Below are 20,184 nucleotides of genomic sequence, written 5' to 3' on the forward strand. Positions count from 1 at the left end.
CATGAGATTGTGATTGATGAGCGTTAAGACCCACTTCTGGCTCTAATTGGTTGGTTCTAATTCACTCATATCTTCATTGTGTTCTATGACTCAAAGTTATTGAGCAAAAAAGAAACATTTAAAATGCTTACTTGAATTTGACTACATAAATAAAACTTTTTTTTTTCTTACGGTCCCATTATATTTTCTGACTTTATCTTTTCCCCCCACAGATTATCTGTCTCATATCGTACCGTCACAACATTATGACAGTTTTAGAAAATATGCAAAAAATATATGTATGTATGTATGTGTATAAATATGTACTTTCAGAATATCTTCTCTTGATTTTGATATGACTTGTTGATAATTCTGCTATATTTGCTGTTTATCATGAACACAGAACTTGCAGAACAGAGTTCTGTCATTGTGAGCATGAGGTGTGTTTTGTTTTAGCTGTTCACACGAAAATAGGCCACAATCTTTAGAAATTGACTGTTCAAAAGCACACCAACATAACTTCCTGGGTGTGCAGCTGATGCAACGAGCAACAGTATACTAAAATCAGATGTTGGAAACTATATTTACAAATTACTCAGGTCTGAGAGAACCATCATGGTGAAGCAGAATTCAGCTTCAATCCACTTAAATTTTGGGAATAAGCGTCCAGAAAACTGCAAAGCTGCTGAAACATAGAGTTCCTTTAAATCAAGCTTAAAAATCCATCTGTTAGCGTTATCTTTTATTAGTAAAAGCTGGAACTTATTTGCTTGATAAGTTTCATTATGGCGTTTGACAAAATGTAATGTTTTTTGGTTGTTTCATAATTATTAAATTAGAACTGCTTTGTTACTGAACTGTGCAATACAAATAAGCCTTCATCAGGATCCCATCCATCCCTAATGATCAGATTGAGCCGTCCCTAATAAATATTACTCCCCACATTTTAAAGACTTGACATGTGAAAAGCTTCTATTACCATAATAATCAATTAACCCAAATCCAGACCCCGTTGATTTGAATTTTGGAAGCATATCTCACTATCTGTTCATGTGAACTGAGGCTGTTCTCTGAGCTGCTATCACAACTCTGAAACCTCATCGTGTTCAATGTCCTGCGGCTCTTGCGATCAATATTGTGCTAAAAATACAGACACGCTAGGTGTGTCTGTAGCACAGCACAAATATTTATCCGTTCATCCATATTTTATACTGGCTTTATGCTCACTGGTTTGCAGAGGGCAGTTTCCAGTTGTCATTGGGCCGGAGGTGCAACACAAACAGACGATCACAAAGTCCAACAACAAGATTATTTTATGTTTTAAAAACACAGAAGACAATGAATGTAAAATATTCCATGGTTTAGCGTTTAGAAAATGCTAACTGCAGCTGGCTGTGGAGGAAATCTCAACAAATTAATTTCCTCAAAGACAAAGAGACTTCCAGTTGCACTTAATCCGCATCCACTAATAAAGGCTGTGGACCTGCTCTGCTCAGGCCTTTCAAATTCACTTCACTGGACCTGCTATAAAGAAAGTCAATAATCCATAAAGGTCTGCAATTCTGAAGGGAATCTTTGAAAGTAAATCTCATTAGTTGTTTAGGTTTTATTACTTATTTTCATCTGGTATGATTGTTAAACTAGATTTTTAATTTGAAACCATGTTAATGCAGAAAAACATAAGGATTGTTTTCTTTTTCATGTTGCCCATCTGTTACTTTTGAACTGAGCAGAAAATTGAAGTATTATTATATTACCCTAATTTATTCATCAAATGTTTCATTGTCTGCTTTTTACTGAAAGAAAAATGCATCTTTAAAGTACATTTTGCTGGTTGATGCAGCTAAAGACCAGAACAATGGTGGGAGTTCTTATGTTCTTAGTTCTGATGCATTTGATGAATAGAAAAAAAATAAGATTTTTGATTTGCTGATCACAGATCAGGGCCAAGTAAGTACTGCACAATGTAACATTTCATAAAAAGTGGTAATTGTACATTTCTTTTATTTTCACTTTGGTCCTTCTTTCCTTATAATCAGTCCAGTATGGTTCTAGTTTTTGTCAGCAGTTCTTAGTAAACATCTTGAGATTCATATTTCTTAATCATATTTTTCTTTTTTCCCTGTTTCTGTCCAGACTGTTAGAGTGAAAGGACCCAAAGACTCCAAAGACTCCTCCACAAAAAGTTCAATGGAGGGTAAGTCGTGTGTGTTTCCTGTTCTTTTAGGCTCCAGAATGCGTCTATGTCGTTCTGGGTTGTGAAAGGGAATCCAGTCTTGTCCTTTCTGTTTGTGTATCCAATGGTGGGCATCAGGAGTCAAACTGTAGTATGTGTGAACCTGCTCTCTCTCTCTCTCTCTCTCTCTCTCTCTCACACACACACACACACTCTCTCTCTCATTCTCTCACTGGCTCACTCCTCTGCTGCCTGTGTGCCTGAGAAGGGAGGCAGTGAGCTTGAGCGGAGAGTCAGAAGAGCAGAAGAGGGATATGGCGGTTCTGCTGGTGCTCAGACTGTGTTGTAGCTGCAGATCCGGTAAAGACTGCATGAAATGAGCCACTTGACTTTGACGGAGTGCTATTTTTCTCTTCTTTTTTTTTTGTATCTCTGGGATCCTGTAGTTAATAGGTGGAATAGGATTGAGCCATAAAGTAGGAGCACTTAATTAACAGTTGTTTTTTTTATTGAATTTTCATTTTCATTTACTAAGATTGCCTGTTCTGTTTAAACTGCTTTGCTAAAGAGTGCAGAGAGAATGGAAGTTTCTTTTAAAGCTGTTGTGTGTGCAGGACCTTATAATTAATATTCTTTAGAGATTCCTTTTTGTGTGTTTGTTAAAAAGATCCAGATTTTCTGAGTATACTGACCTGAAAACAATGTAGGAAAAAGTAATGGTGTGTCGATGTGAGAGAATAAGTGTGTGGTACATCTGGCTGTACTTTGTCTCTACTTTACAAACTAAATGCTGCTGCTTTGAGCATTCTGTCTCAGGGTAGTTTTCTATAAGGGACAGAGAAAGGACCCAAATTTGCTGTAAAATGTATTACATGATACCTGGGAAGTATTTAATTCATGTATTGCCAGTGACACTTTCTCAATTTAGAGAAACTGTTTTATCGATCTGTCCTCTGTGCTCTGGCTGCACTTTATTATTATTCACAGATGCTTATGCAGTTTGTAAGCTCTTTCATTATATGTACAGTGATGTAGTATGAAGCTACTGCATATCCCCCCAACAACCAGGGGTTGTCAGCATCTAAAATAGCCTCTGTTATTAATTTTGAGGCATCAGAGGGATTTCATTCTTACACCCACCGACTCCTGTTTTATTATGTTTTGTCAGTATATTTAGTTTGTAAGTAAATTTTGTTCAATCATTTTTGGAAATGCAGCATTGAGACCAAAACAGTTTTAATGTGATTGTAAATTTATTTATGTCAATAAATATGGCTGTAATTAAACATTTTCCAGTTTGAAACACTTTTAACTTTGCTATAAAATTATTCAAACTCACTGTAAATATATTTGGTCCCCAGAGGATCAGTGTGTTGTGATCAGGTTTAGATCAGGGGTGTCCGGATTTAACTTGTTCACTTCTGATACGATACCGATATCTCGGCTTTGAGTATTGTCCGATACCGATATTAACCCCATGCGATATCAGCATGACTCATACATACTTTTACTACTTATTTTATAGTAGGAAATGCTTGACTGATATTGCTCAAGCACAGAACAATATGTATGAGAACAACTGATCCATTTGTTATTAACCAGTGGATCTGCATGCATCACACTAAATGCTGGAGCAAAATGCTTCCACTGGCGTTATTATATCAGAAATTTTAAATTTACGCAAATGTTATCCGATACTTGTTTTTTGTCAGAGAACGAACCGATTTCTGGTATCAAGATCAGATCGGAACATCCCTCAGACGTCAATAATAGCGCAGAGTGTTGGTGGAGGAGATTGATCATTTCATAGATTATTTGTCTCATTGCAAATTGTCATGACATGGTGACAGTTTTAACATGTAAAAAACTTAAGAAAAAAATAACAGAAATTACATACTGCACCTTTTAAGTTGTAGGGAGTCATATGCAGTGTTTTTGCCAAGAGCCACCCAAACCCAGAAATGTTGCTATGCTTGACCATAATATTTATATTTTTTCAGTCTCAAATTTCATTCAATGTGGCTTTGAGAAAAGTCTGAAAAATCTTAAATTTGACTTGCTGAATCCTGCAGATACCTTGAATAAATTCTAATGTAATTTTGGTGTAGCAATTCAAGATGGCTACACCTAAACACAACCTCAGAACAAACACTGCCCTGGACATGAGCTACTGAAGCTCATGCCTTGCTTTACATTCACAGTTAACCTACCGCCGCCTCACTTCCACAGATTCCTTGTTGTGTACAAAGTGGCCTATAGTCATATGATACTTCCTGTAGCGCTTGTTCTCTGTGCGTATGTGTGTGCGACTCACTCTGCACACACGCATAATTGAATATTCCCTCGCAGTCCGTGCAGGACATGTAGTAAACCCTCTTGGAGGTGGCGGCATCGCTTCACTGAGCCACAACAATTGACTGGGGCTGCAGACATGATCACAGGGTGGAGAGACTTCAAAGAGCATCTGCACAGCTCCCTAGCTGAGTCTCATTAGTATTAAACAGTATCTGTGTGGGCATATTTCAGTGAGGAGTGTATAGATGGAAGTCCCACCAGCAGAAAAGGAGGGATGTTTTGCTTTCACTCTTTTGTGCTTCGTTGTGGAGGAAGTAGGAAAACGGCATAAACAAGAGAAAGAGAAAATGTTTGTGTGGTGCTGCCCAGCTAAAGGACTGCAGTTGAAGCAAAGTGTGGTGGTCCTGCTCTCTGCCTGACTGGAACAACCCTCCTTGCATGCAGAAGCTTCTTCTCTGTTTCACTTGGCTAGTTTTCTTCCCTCGGGCCTCAAATATATTGGCTCTAACTTTTTCATTTCTGAAATGGAGACTAGCTTCTTTCCTGGGTGAAACAGCATTAGCTGCTTTCCATTTGTTTCTGCCCTTGATGCTGTAGCATTGTAATTCACGACAATGTCATGTGACACGTGCTGCAATATGAGGGTGAGGCAGCTTTGACGTTTTTATTTAGTGGCTTCTGGAAGCTGGACTGCAGTGTGAGAGTCCATAGGACTGGGGTCATGAAAATGTCTTTGTCATTGTTTCTTTTCTTTTCTCTGTATAACAGCTTTCATAAACAATCTGGAAATGTTGGGAAATTCACTGAAGTGTTTCTCCTAGACAAAGATTTATGTTTCCGAATGTCATCCGCGTTATCTAAATGTTGAATCCATCCATTCATCCATCTTTTGGATCGGATGTACGTCCATTCCGTCTTATCGCTTAGAAACATCTTCCATTTAATTCATCATCGGGTTTATTATTAATGCCTCAGTATTGGCAAAAGAATTTAAAGAATAGAGAAATTTGAAAAATTTGATTTGGGAAAAAATATAGTTTATACATTATAAATGAGAAACAGTCATGTTCTACATCCAGAGTTGGCTTGTTTTTTTATTATGTTTATGCCACCAACCATTTTTCTTTTCTCCTTAATGTGACTTTGTTCTATTCCCTCCATCTTTTCACTTTGCTGCATCTGTGGGAGTGTTTTACCTCCAGCGGTCATGTGTGCCACCTACTGCTGCTGTTTCACCATCTTAGCAGCAAAGCCGACCCTAGAGAAACCAGCCGAGAGCGGCGATGAGGGAATGTCTCAGTCTTATAGCGCTTTTTATAGATGTGCTGTGTTTTCTTCTTCTTAGAATAACTGCTTATTTAGTTCTGTGTGTAGTTTAGATCACAGCAACCGCACGATGCAGAATTACTATTTATCAGTGCATAAACTTAGGAAGAAATAATCAGTGAAATGTCTTTATTTAACCCCCACAAAGAAAGCCTTTTTTTTGTCATTGTAAGACTTCCTTGTTTAACTCTGTGAGCTGGGCTTGTGTATTTATTGTCGTCTGAGCTCCGGGTTTGTGACCCACTGTGTGTCTGCGCTGACTCAGACTCTCCGTCTTCTCTCCCCCACAGATCTCCTTTACAAGCCCATTGACCGCGTAACCAGAAGCACCCTGGTCCTTCATGTGAGTGAACCACAGTCACTTCCACAGCCTTAAAGGAGCAGCCCACTTAAACTGTGTGCTGGATAATAACAATAAACGCAAACTTTTATCTTGCTCCTAGCTAAAGCTTTTTTTTTTTTGCTGGAACAAATTAGCTTGAGGAACATCTGTAAAGTGGAAGGAAAATGATAAATGGCTATTAGATGCTTTTATTCTGAAGCTGTGAAGGTGTTTATTCAGCTCCCACTTACTCTTACACCCTGAAATGAAATCCTATCATATTTTTCTTTTGTAGTTTCCCTTCCATTTCACAAATATGCACTACTTTGTGTCATTCTATAACATAATGTTCCATAAAATACAAATTATAGGAAGCAGTCTTGGGGATTTGTCTTTACCTGCTTTTAAGATTAAATAAATCTAAGTCAAGTGTTCAAAGCAAAAGGCCAAATTGTCACTGTTGTTATTATTAATGGAATCAAACTGACTCAATTTTTGTATGAAGAAAAAAACTTACCAGTCAGTATAATTTTTTAAAAACTCGATTCTAGACAGGGATGTGCGCTAATTCAGCCCCAATTTCCCTAATTATGGAAGATCAACAATCGGCCGATACTTACATCTGATTTTGATCTTTTCCACTAATCTTCTCTACTGCGGTCAACGTCTAAAAAATCAACCACTGTCTACTTTTGCTATGTAGTGACAGTGACTGACAGTTCAGCCCAAGAGGTCAGGTCTGCCTGTGTGGAGTTATAATAGTCACCCCACACTGTCTCTAATTTGGCAACTTTTCAAAAAGAAAAAAAAAATTGGAATTAACCAAAATCAGAATTAGCAGATCAGGCTTTTTAAAGACTGGGGGTCGGCCAAAAAACTGCAATCCGTGCATTCCTAATTCTAGAGCATCGTTTAGCAAGAAAGACTTGAAATGGTTGTTTCCGCTTTCTTGACGTCTCAATGCATCACTTCTGAATTTGTCAACAATTTAATTTTCCTTTTTTTTTCAGCCCTTTTTTTTATATACATTATCTTCCATATTTGGGGTGATAGTCCCACTTTTTTTCCAACCTTTTGTTGTTAGAAAGATGGCCTCGAAATCTGGATCAAATACTTTGTTTTTATCTGACCAAAGGAAAATCTTGTGGCTCATTCAGCCAATTTTCCAAGCTTTGGTCATCCTTCCATTTTTATTTCTTCAATAGGCATTCTCTTTCTTGAAAAGGAAAGAGAATGCCTGTTGTGAAATTTTAGTATTTAGCAAGCTGTCTGAGGCTTGTAGAGGATTGTATTGTGATCTTTTGTTGGCTCAGTCTGACAGAACACCAACCCTCACGGGAAATGGCCTTTTAAATCTTCCCAACAATTATTTCTCTGAGGGTATTGCTGATGTCTTTACAGCTTCTGCATCTTTAATAGCGACTGAAAAGGGAAACCCAGATTTATTGTTTCCAGCCCCAAACCGGCTTACACCTTAAATGAGCAAATATTATTCAGAAACTGTCAGCCATGGAAGCAGTTTTTGCCGTTGTGTGCGTGTGGTTGTGCTTCACATGCATATGTTTGCATAAAGCTGGCAGAGAAACAACAAGCCTTTCACTCTGAAATGGCTTTCAGTTCCTGTCATGCCTGCTAACCACGCAAGGAAATTGGCGGCACTCTTTCTGGAGCGAAGGCTGTCCTGTCATCTACAGGACTCATCAAAAACCAGGAACTGACGTTACTTGAGTGAATATTTTCCTTGTTTGATAGGAAATTAAAAGCTAGAGAGTAATACTGAATGCATTTAGATGGTTTGATTTGTTTGTTGGCTGGAACAGGACCTGCTGAAGCACACGCCCAAGGACCACCCAGACTTCCCTCTGCTGCAGGACGCGCTGCGGATCTCTCAGAACTTCCTCTCCTCCATCAACGAGGAGATTGACCCTCGCAGGACTGCCGTCACTACGCCTAAAGGAGAGGTATGTGGCACTTTAAAAATAAATAAAAAACCGCAACCTTTGCAACCGCAGGATTCAAACAAATTCAGCTGAGTCTATTCAAATGAGGCCTCCCTTTGAAGCGAGCGCCTGCCGCCCTGCGCACGTTTTTAATCTGTCAGTAGGAGTTCACCTCTGGTGTTCTTCCAGGCGCGTCAGCTGGTGAAGGATGGATTTCTGGTGGAGGTGTCGGAAAGCTCCAGGAAGCTCCGACACGTCTTCCTCTTCACCGATCTGCTTCTCTGTGCCAAGATGAAGAAGACAGCTGTGGGGTGAGTGTCATCGGTCAGACTGAAAATCTGCGATCCTACTGGAACTGCCGAATGAAAAACTTCAGACTTGAACTCGTCTCGCTCTGACGTTGGGAAAAAAAATTCAACTTGACAAAGAGTGAATTTTAGTCTTCAAAATCTATCTCATCCACAGACTGCAGCTGTGACAAGTGATTTGTATATTTTATTTCTACTCCTGGCAGATTTAGATTTAAATAATTTTTCATTTAACCTTGGTGTTTATTTCACATATGGGAATGATATAGACATTTTGCACAAATAAATGTCAATGGAGTAAAATAAAAAGCCTTAACCTTTGGATCGAACATAACATTTACACAGTTTTTACAGTTATTCTCAATAACCAATAAAATCTCAACCTCTTCTTGATGATTTCACTTTGGCAATGAGATCCAAGGTTGGAGGATTTGTCTCTCTTAGCTTCTGCCAGTCAGAAGTAAAGATGAAGTAATATGCTAACTTTATAAATACACTTTTAGCCTCTTTTCTCACATGCTGAAACCCTCCTCCCTGCTCCGATTGGTTGTTTCTGACCGGGAGCGGCGTCTTTCCGGGCCACCGGGAGGAGGCGGAAGAATTTTTCACAGATTATCTGGCTCATAAATAGTGACAATTTTAACAAATATGTGGGGGAAAAAAAAAGAAAAGAAAGACGTTTTTATTTTGAGCTGCTTGTACAGTGAAAACAAGTGACCAAAACAAATCTCTCCCCCTTTAAGCCTGATTGTTTCTTTTTGTGGTTCTCATCATCCCTCACTCCCCGCTCCGATTGTCAACAATACTGGCCCGTGCCGTTATCTCAGCAGGCCACCTCCAAGCAATTCATGCAGCAGAGTAATCATCCAGAAACTCAATCACCTTGTGTTAAATTACTGGGCATCTCTAATCCTGCTCAATTCCAAGATTATCTCTGTTATGTAGTTTGAAAATCGTTCATGTTCATGATGTAGGAAATATGGCAAGATGTCTTGTCATGTCTGGTAACGAAAGGGTTCAATTATTCCCACATCAGACAGAACAGTGAACTAGACTGTGAAAAAATGACATCAAGTAATGTTATGTTAAAAAAACGAATTAATTGGATGTTACATTGTCAAACTGCAGTATTGTTTGTTTTTTTAATCTAAGTAGACTAAAAAGTGTTTGACATCGGTGTTCTCGAAAGTGCCTTTTGAGAACATCCAAGATCATGACTTCAAGATCATGAATGTTTTCAACGGGCTGGTTGTGCCAGAATATATTGATAAAACCCTTTAACAAACTGTTAAAATATTAATGAAGAGTGGTGTCTGCATTTCGTATGCACTACTTAAAATAAAATAATATTCAATATATTGTATTTAAAAAACACACGTCAAAGTCACTTATTTTGTGAAGCTACTTTAGAAACATTAGGAATAAATTTTGTGATATTTGTGCTGATGGATGACAGTAAATGTGACTTTTTGTGATTCTGTATCAGTCACAAACTTTAACTTGACATGAAGTGGGGCTGAGGCAGCAGCATAGTAGACGTAAGGAATTCTGCCACCTGCAGGTGGGAATTAGTAGTCAAAATTTGCAATAGACTCAATTATGCATTAGGACTAAAAAGTGCATGGATGTGTTGATTTTGAGTCAATTTTAAGCAAAATACTTGAACGATTTATATAATTTGACTGCATGCAGATGAAAGCTGCTTTGATTTACTACCACGCAAGGTTTTATTCATACGATGATTACAGCATGGTCATTCATTAAATGTGTTTTACTCACATTCATTTTGCTTTATTGCTTAAAATAATGAAGATAATGCATTCTGCAAAGTTCAGATGAACATGGCGTCTCTATGTACGCATTCTTGAGTAGCTGTCTGAGCAAGTGTGGCACTATAATGAATGGAGTGTACTGCATGATCATTTAATGCTCATTACTGATGCAGAACATTAATGTCTTCAGCCCTTCATCTATGGAGCTAACACTGCACATGTATCATTTTCATTAATATAGATTTGTGACACAAATAGCCTAAGAACAATCCATTATTCTGCAGCTTCCAACTTACATTAACCTACTTAATGGAGACATGCTCTTATAAATGGAAAATTAGGGAATAGCCCTTTAAAAGATGGTGCTCTTATTTATCCAATTGTTGTACTCAATGGTCTTGGCTGAATATGCAAGGCAGTCTTATATTCTAGCTTAAGCAAAGATGTGTAAATCATATTTTGTATTTGACTTGAACTAATTTCTACCCATTCTGTGCATGTGTGTGTGCGTGTGTGCGTGTGCGTGTGTGTGTGTGTGTGTGTGTGTGTGTGTGTGTGTGTGTGTGTGTGTGTGTGTGTGTGTGTGGATGTGTGTGTGTGTGTGTGTGTGTGCAGTCGCCACCAGCAGTATGAGTGCAAGTGGTACATTCCTCTGGCTGATTTAACTTTCCAAACGCTGGACGACTCAGACTCCTGTCCGAGCATCCAGGTCCTGCCGGAGCATGAGATCGAAGAGATGAAGATGAAGATCTCCGTTTTAAAGAATGAGATACAGAAAGAGAAGGTAAGCTTTGTTTTGTTTTGCTTTTTTCCCTGATCCAAATTATGTAGGTCCTGATCTTTAATTCAGCTCTCACAATGGACTGAAACTTATTTCATGTTGTGATAATACAAAAGTCCTACACTGAGAGTTTGTTTGTTTGTTTTACGTCCTGGCAGAAAAAGATTTTTTTTCTTCATCAAGGTAGCCTTCAATGTTTATATTTGAAACTGGGACTTTCCAGTTCTCATTACATCTAATCATCAGCTGAATCTTTTGCTGTTAGATAAACACAAATCTCCATGGAAGTTTGTCATTCGCTTGTTTGTGCTTATCTTTCTCCTAAGTGGTGCAAGTGACTCCTTACTGGAACAGCTGTATCTTTATTTTTAGCTGTGCCTTTGTCACCCACCCTTATGTTTGTCCTGGCAGAGTAAAGCCGGGACAGCACCGACATCTAAAAATATTAAGCAAAATGAAAAAATCTTTTGCGTTTTTTTTTGGGGGGGTTTTAGCTGCTGCTGCTGTCGCTTTCCTGCTTTGATTGGGATCTTTTGTTTTTGTATGATTTAGCTTGGCATCCTAACTATGCAACATGTTAATGTTATTCCCCCAAAGCGTAATTTCCAGAACTTTGTATTTTTTCCACAGGACATTGTTTGATGTTATGCCACTATGTGGTACAAAACAATTGCGATTATGTAAACCGTGCCTGCTGGTACTGAGAAGAAAGCTCCCCTTTCTACAAGCTGCTTTCTGATTGCGTTGAGTGTGATGGAAAATAAAATTGTTACAAAAAGATACATTCTGGAGTTATGAAAGTAAAGCCATAAACAATGATTTTATCACAGCAATCACAATTTAGCTTATATAAAGTCACGCCAAATAAATGGAATGGATTTCCATGAAACAGGAATGTTTAAGTCCTGTTTAATTTAAATAATTTTCCTGTTTAATTCTTTTTCAATTAAATGAATTAAACAATTAATTCAATAAAGTTTTTAATTAATTTAAACACTTCTTTTATTAGCTCATGAAGTTTGAGCTAATACAGCACGGTTTGCTACAACCATCTCCTGCGATTATCTTACAGCGTTTGTACCCTGAAATTCAATTTAAACATTTTTAAAGTCAAAGGAATTTTGTAATAATTTACAGAATTTTAGATTTTAAAGCTCGTCCCATAGAGGTACAAAGAAATATCAAATCACAATTCTTTGTTCTAGCAATTCTGAATCAGTACAAAATGCTCAAAAATCTATTTTAAAATGCTTATATATCAGACTTCTTCTTTCAAGTATACCCGTTTATTTGGCCACTGCAGCAGAGAAGTTAGCAGCTAGCTCGCTCTGTCTGAATAGAGTGCGCTAGCATTTAGCATGAGGAGAGCGTGATTGCTCCAAGTTTAATTTGAATGCACTTTGGTTAAGACATCAAAGTCTATTTTATTTTAAACTCAAGTTGTAGAGATTTATAAAGCATAAATGCACTATGGTAGACTGAAGTGTGCTTAATTTTTGTAAAATTTTATGCACAAACTTATTTAAAAAACTGATTAAATTTGATCCAGTACGGAACCTTAAAGGAATGTTTTTATTTTCTTACACTGTCTTTTGCTCTTGTCTGTCATAATTTAATCTGCGTTTTTTTTTTTTTTTTTTTGTGTGTGTGTGTAAACAGACAAATGGTTTCAGAAATGAATCAATTCACTTCTGAATTGATTCGGGACCCTAAAACTTAGAATTTAGTGAAAATACACAGTGGCAGCTTAAGTGCTGGGGATTAATTGTTCCATTTGCTACCAAATATAGTAAATTAGTAACTATCCCAGTTTTGAAGTTTACAGAACAACATAAAATGAGTTTTATGAGTGAAATATTTGAAACTATCTAAAAATAGTTTAGGCTATGTAGCCTAAACAGTTTTAGAAGTACTAAGAAGTACTACTATTTTGTATTGAAGTGGAAGTAAAACAATGTATCCCAGGATACTAACCCAGTTTTTGTTGTGGAAATACTCTGCAAAATGTGTTGTTGTGTCATCGCGTCTTGTTGATCCTCGTTAGTGCTAAAAATGAATCAGTTGCTAAAAAGAGCTGAAATATCAGATGTTGTGACTCTTAACAGTTTCGAGTACATTCAGTAATGCACAGTGTCATCCAGGCTGAGTTGTATCGCCGCCATCAAGAGCGGAGAGTTCCTGTTATTGCCCTCTCACGGTGCTCGGCTCGCCCACTCGGGGCACACTGAGTGGCCACTGCTGATATTTCCACTCACCAGAGGCCAGTGGAGGGAGAGATTCAGCTGATTGTGTTCTGGGAGGCTCTGAGTCACAGCTTCCTGGTGAAGACTGAGAGGATTTATTTGCTTTTTCTTTCAGTCCTAACAAAAAATAAATAAAACCCTGCAGTTATGAAATGCTCTTAAAGGTATAGAGCTTAAGTTTGATAGCTTCACCAGTCTTTTTATATGAAATGATAGACAGCTGAATATGAACTAGCAACATTGACTTTGGCAGGAGATTCTTCAAAATCTGAAGAGGAACTCAAGGAAGTTTTTTTTTTTTTTAATCTGGTTGAAGTTGTCCTCATTTTACCTACAAACAAAGCAGATGCAGTGAAGTCGTCAAATTGAAAAAGTACAAATTTCCTCTTTTTTCGTCCTCCAGAAAGCACCAGGTCCTGATCTTATGAACTCATGATGAGTCAATAATCTGCTGACTGGATAAATGACAACCAGTACTGTGTTTCTAAGTGATGCTTTAGATCGTAAATAACTGTGGAATGATGCACACTTTTACCTGATTCATTTGGAAGTAGAAACATTGACAAACACAATTTTGAAAATGTATTTGATTAGCGAAATCATTTGCAAAAGTAAACCAAACTTTTCTCTTAATTTTCTCCTGTACCAAAAGTACCACCAGCTTTCAGCAGGTGGTACTTTTTCCTTCCAACTTTGAGATTTCAGTTATTTTCTCTTATTGTTATTTTCATAAATAGGCACCGTCTTCCCCATGAATGTCTGCGTAATGCTTTATTAAAATTTTCTAGCACTAATTTTCTAACATCAAAGTTATTTTGGACACACATTTTTATTTTCGGTCAGATTTTGAGTTGCAATAGTGAACATGTCGATATATTCCATGAAGAAATTCATAAGTCAAATGTTTTATTTTCTATTCTTTGCATTTATCACTTTATTTTCTCAATTTGGTTGCTAATTTGCCATATCTTTATATAAATATCAATAAATCCACAACTAGATTCATGATACAGTAAACAAAAGAAAAGGGAAAATTGTCCCTTTTTTGGAGCTGAAGTCATACTAAGTCTAAAAACTTGCATGTTGTGATGAGTGTTGCCACTAGTAGAGTTCTGTTCTTCCTCCTTACAAACTTGTCTTACTTCAGATAACTAACCACACAGTATCTTCGTTTGTTTGTCTGTGTTTGTGCAGAAAGCTCCAAAGGGTCAGAGCCGTGCGGAGCGTCTCAGGAAGAAGATGAATGAGCAGGAGTCATGGCTACTCCTGCACTCCCCCACCATCCCTTTCCGCATCCACAACAAACATGGAAAGGTGCTCATGACCCCATTGTTGGCAGTTGCAATGCTCAAGACTGACCACTAGATGGAGTGATAAACCTTTGAGTGGTTTCTGACTGATCTAGAACTAGAATCCTTAAAATCCAATCCCCGACTTTTTGTTTTTCTTATTTTCGGTGACTTTCAAAAAAGTTTTTTTTGTTTAAAATGTTAGTTATTGATTAAAACATTTATGCATTTGTTTGCAGAGCTATCTGTTCCTCCTCTCTTCTGATTATGAGAGGGCAGAGTGGAAAGAAAGCATCCAGAAACTCCAAAAGAAAGGTAACTGGCTTTAATTAAACAGTTTTGTTAATAAGAATGAAGTATGACATAATTAAAAATAAACGTCACACCAAATTTTTCTGTTTTTTCTTAAATCAGATCTCCAGGCTTGTGTGCTAAGTTCTGTGGAGCTCCAGGTCTTGACCAGCTCCTGTTTCAAACTCCGAACCGTCCACAACATTCCTGTCACAACCAACAAAGACGGTACGACACGCTCACACAAAGACTCTCTTTTGTAATCTTGTGTTTAAACCCTCACATAGTTCAAATCCACACACAACAGCTTCTTTTCTCCCCCCCTTCTGCACAAAAAAAGCCACAATAAAGAAAGCTGGGGCCCTTCAGGAGATGAATCTGGGACACAATATGTTTCTCATCTAGCTCATAGCGGCCACTGCCACGCCGTGTGTCGGCATTGAGCCCCCAGCTCCTATGTTTGTTTTTGCTTCAGATCTCTGCGTTGCAGCTCCTCTCAGAGACGGGAGGCTGGGAGGGGGGTGACATTAAAGCCATCTGGCTGACCCGCTCTCATCCCCTCCCTCAAATGCCAAGAGGTTCTGTCATCCGCTTGAAATCCTCAAAGCTGGCAGGAAGGTCTCGAGAACACAACGTCTGATTCTCACACAAGAGAATCCGAGTGAGATGTTTAATGAGGCTGTGGAAGTTTCTGGGTTCGCATACCTGTAAACGTTGAAGTGCTGGAAGAATTCGCCACAGTGGTGTTTTTACATTGTGGCACCCACACTGAAGCAACAGCTGTGTAACCTTATAACTGTGTTGTTGGTTCCCTATGACTCTAAACCCAGGCATAATATTTGTCTATGCTCCAGCTAATGATAAGAAAATAGCAGATTGTGTTTTTACTTGGTATATAAAAAGTTAGACAATATTCTAATGGTACTGCATTGTTCAGTGAAATTAAGTGTAATATGGTGGTGCAGTTGACAACCACAAGGCTAACATGGGCCATCTACTGATCTTCGCATTCACCTCTACTAACAGTTTGTACACAGGGTGTCCATGCATCCTTAAAAATGATTAAATTTGTGTGTATAAAATGAAAGTATTGAATTGGCTTAAATTCCTAAGTTGGTCTTAAACTCTTTAATCACAAGTCTTAAATTTTGTCAGGGCAAGACTATTTAATGCAGTTTTTGTCTCACTGGACTTTTCTGTCAGGCAAATGTTTGATTTGAATGAAAGCGTCTCCATTGTGTTCTGTGACTCAAGGCAATTGAGGCTACTACTAACAAGCTGCTAGCTAGTTTGAAACCCGGTGATACTTATTTTAATGCTATTACTTATACCAGAGCAGCATAAATTAAAGCATAATTATAAAGCCAAAGGAAAACGATACAAGTATTTTAAAGGGTTTTGCAGATAAAAAAAAAAGTTTGGCAAGTGTTTGTATTGGGCCTTCCTGAATCAAGTGTTTGTAGAACCACCTTTTGCAGCAATTACAGCTGCAGTTGTTTTGGCATGCTCTTACCGGCAGGATTTATGACCCGAAACTCACTGTTGTGTTTTGACTGGACCATACAGATTTGATTAAAAGCATTCGATTCTACTTTCTCATGTGGTTGCAATGTGACAAAATGTAAAAAAAAAAAACAGTTCAAGAAGTATGAATGTGTTACTGTAAAAAAGCTTTCCATCTCTGTTACTGCAAGTACAGTAAGTTTCAACCATTTGAGTTTGTTTTTAAAGAAAGCTCAAATCTTGCGATCAGTGTAAGATTTTTGACCAATTTCTTGATAGAAAACAGGATAAATGCACCAGCTTGATTGACATACGATGTAAAGAGGAGGATCTAGAAATATATCTACTTTCAGTGAAATCTCTCTTGTTTACGTCACTCATTATTTACCTGATATCATATTAAATGTGTAAAGATCTGTTTCAGTGGAGAAGGTTACAGGCCACCCCGAAGCTGAACTCAATGAACCACCTTCCTGTGAAGCTTCCCAGTGGCATATAGAAAATACACACATATTTAACCCCAACGATGTCTGTTCTCCCCTCCACCACCTATGCTGGACCTCACTATAGCCCTGTCAGCCCTCATCGTAGTTTATTTACCAGGACACAAGCAAACTTCACAGGGCTTAACCAGAGCAAGAATGCATCGTCTTGAAGTGTTTGTTGGTGAGACGTTTTGAGTGGGGGGGGTCGTGTCTACTCTTCCACACAACAATCAGCTGAGCTGGCTGACAATGTGTGGTCTTAGACCAGCAGCATGAACAGAAATAGTTTGGGCTGACTGATCTTCAAATGATAAAATTTAGTTTTCTGTTTTTTTATGCTTACGGAGACACTGAGCAAAAATTTAATTGGAGCCCAGTGAATATTCTAAACATTAAATATCTGATATAGTTTCATCTACTGATATTGATCCATTGCAATATACATTGTTATTGATTTATTGTCCTGCCTTAAGTTAAGATTTTGGCGATGAGCTGAAGCTTCGCACGCATCTTCACCAGGAGTTAAATTGCATAAATTAATCTATATTTTACATAAAAGAAGCTCTTTTTCTAACTTTTAGGTGTGTTACGATACTATTTCTACTTTCACCTGATACGGTATGTTTCAATAACAGCTCTGTTGGCTTGTTTTCCAGATGAGGAGACCCCCGGCCTGTACGGCTTCTTGCATGTGATCGTCCGCTCGGCCACGGGATTCAAGGAGTCGGCCAGTGAGTGCTTTTTGTGTCTTGTATCTAAAACCTGCAGGAAGCCACTGTACCTAAATGTGATCATCAGAAACATTAATGCCCAATCAGTCACCACAGCCTGCCTATGTCTCTGACAGCCTGCACTACTTCAACTGACTCAGAAAGCACTTCAGGCACATACAATGGAATAAAAATCAGCCACGCTCACTTTCGATGCAGAACTGCAGCCAAACATGCTGAAACGCTTTGTTCACTTGCTCTGAGATTGCCCACTCTAACAACAGTTTCTTTTGTGCATTCTTTGTAACTCTTGGTTGGTTATTGGCAGAGAGTGGTGTTGGGCTTGAAACCGCCGAGACCGTTTGAGACACGTCAGCGGTGGACAAGCTGCTGCTTCACCGCACTTTGCTACCTTTGTTGAACAAATACTAGATCAAATATCAGAGGGTTGAAGCAGAGAGGGAGAGATATGACTTTTCTTTTTCTTTATTATTTATTATTTTTTCCAGTTACCATGACAGCCCTGCGTCTGTGTAGGAAAGCTAGTGCACTAGAATGTCCTGCTTAATGGATTGGAAAGCTTTCTCTCTCTGCTCTGAAAGATTGTTTGATCCTCGATGGAGCAGAGTGAGCTGACGGGTTTGAAATGAGTAAGCGTGTGTGTGTGTGTGTGTGTGTCTCGAGGAGATGTTGGGGTGGGTTCTCTGATACAATTTGTGGGCAGCCTCTAGTGAAGCATGCAGATTCAGGGTGGGGAACGACAGCCACGGTGACGGTGAGGGGCAGGTCGCGCGTCAGTGATGTTGTTGGAGGTCACTCTGATGGCCGTACCTCATCTTCCGCATTATAAATGACTCCATTTAATCACACAGTTAAATGTAACAGCAAATAATCTCACCAGAAAATGCTGGACTAAATGAAATCATTTCACAACTGAAACAAAATGTCGGATACAATGGAGAACGAAGGAAATGAAATTGTGTCACATCTATAATGAGAAACACCAACTAAACTAAGCTTATTAGTTCAGTTGAATAGAAACACGAGGGAATATTTAGTAAATATTTGATAGGCTTGTAACACAGCAAAACAGTTACTTACAAGGTTAAACTTCACAGCTGGGTTGCATTAGACCCAGCTCTGGGTTGTCTTTATTGCAAAGTCTTTTCTTCTGCTCTCCACAGTTGAACACAGCCAGATTTTATCTACAGCGCCATCCACATGACTGAAAGGCAAACTGCACTTCCTTGACATAAGTAAAGCCTAAAGGCCAAAGGGCTACGGTGGGTCAAAATGTGGTTTCCTCTTAGCAACAGAACAATCTTCAGAGGGTTCAGCTCATGGACCCTCTGCTCATGGCTGAACCCTCTGAAGATTGTTCTGTTGCTAAGAGGAAACCACATTTTGACCCAAAAAACGGTTTTGTTTCAGTAAAATGTGTTTAAAATTAACATCTGGACATTTTTTTATGTATTTCTAGTTGGATTATGATTTTTTCTTGCAATAAACAACTTATAAAGTCTGTTTAGCACCATTGCAGTGACATTAAAGTTGTGGTGATGTGAGCTTCCTATCTGGTCCTCGTCAGCGTTACTGCAGCTGTATACTGTAGTAGCTGTAATGCAGCTTTGCTCTGCTGGAGGAGACGACCAGGAATCGTTGTTTTCAGCCTGTTGTGAAACCTTGAATGAACCTTTCAGCAGTGGATGAAACATAACAGGAGATTTTTCCTCTTTATCTGAAGGGTTCATTGATAATGTTAGAACATGAGTTTCTCTCTCTGAATCTCTGTGCCTATTATTGAAACAGTTGGTACTTTTTTCTGATTAAGCTGAAGAGAAGTCCCATGTTAAATCATCCATGACTTAATAAGTGCAGTTCTGCTCAGAATGCATCACTGCTAAGCTGTGTAAGGTAGCATGATACCTGACTTAAATCTGCTTGTTTTAGAACCACAGCTTTCATACTTTCTGTGTAATTCAAAATGTATTACTCAAAATGTCCTCTCAAAATGTAAATGTGACACAAATGAGTAGTTTATAAGGCTGCATTGTGCTTTTCCTTCCATTCTAGACTTAAAATCAGTCAGTATGGAACAGAGGACGTTATTGGGGTCTGTTATTTGTGTCAAAACAATTTCTGCTCAACGGGAAAGTGGCGTTAAATTCAGCCCAGGGCAAAACTTAGTCTAACTGGGTCACAGCAGCAGAAACTGGGAGTTGAGCGTGTCACAAAAACTGCTTGTTAAAAAGGAGGTCTAACCTAATACAACACCAAAAAAGGTGAAAAACAGATCACGCTACTTTATTCTGAGGTTTTATTTCCGTCTGTCAAAGTGACAGCATCTCTCTGCAGCCTGAGCTGTGCAGGAACAGTGTGAACAGATCCAGATAAGAACATGTAGGCCAGACAGTAAGAAATGTGCTCAGACATCCCCGGAATCATGCGGACAGAATATCTGCTCTAACACAATAGAAGGATAGATAACTGTATTGTTCCAGCACAACCAACTTTCTGTCCAAATCAGCGTTTGCTCCTTGTTTTCCCATTTCCCAGATTTATTCATTTTCCCTTTCAAGATTGAATAAAAAACAGCTCCTGTTCTCTGCTGATTTTATTTGATCCCGTAAAACAAATGTTTTGTCCTGAAGCCTTGAAGCGAAACGCAGAACCCATCATGCTGGTGGCTGCAGAGCGCTGATTAGACCAACTGATTAGCACTTGCCTCTAAACTCTGTGGACTCGCAGTTTGACCCAACATTCA

General features: G+C 38.6%; 1 protein-coding gene across 5 annotated transcripts in view; it reads left to right on the plus strand.

The window, feature by feature from the left end:
• abr (ABR activator of RhoGEF and GTPase) overlaps positions 1–20,184 on the plus strand; it is a 121,211-nt gene that overhangs the window by 60,494 nt on the left and 40,533 nt on the right. For all 5 annotated transcript variants that reach the window (XM_055043360.1, XM_055043361.1, XM_055043363.1 and 2 more), the window contains 9 exons: positions 2,116–2,176; positions 6,067–6,119; positions 7,919–8,059; positions 8,228–8,349; positions 10,734–10,902; positions 14,337–14,456; positions 14,671–14,746; positions 14,846–14,950; positions 17,367–17,441. In XM_055043360.1, coding sequence (XP_054899335.1) covers positions 2,116–2,176; positions 6,067–6,119; positions 7,919–8,059; positions 8,228–8,349; positions 10,734–10,902; positions 14,337–14,456; positions 14,671–14,746; positions 14,846–14,950; positions 17,367–17,441 — 922 coding nt within the window. The remainder of the gene's footprint in view (positions 1–2,115; positions 2,177–6,066; positions 6,120–7,918; positions 8,060–8,227; positions 8,350–10,733; positions 10,903–14,336; positions 14,457–14,670; positions 14,747–14,845; positions 14,951–17,366; positions 17,442–20,184) is intronic.

Source organism: Poeciliopsis prolifica, unplaced genomic scaffold, assembly GCF_027474105.1.
Source record: "Poeciliopsis prolifica strain line A6 unplaced genomic scaffold, Auburn_PproV2 SCAFFOLD019, whole genome shotgun sequence".
NCBI classification, from domain to species: Eukaryota; Metazoa; Chordata; class Actinopteri; order Cyprinodontiformes; family Poeciliidae; genus Poeciliopsis; species Poeciliopsis prolifica.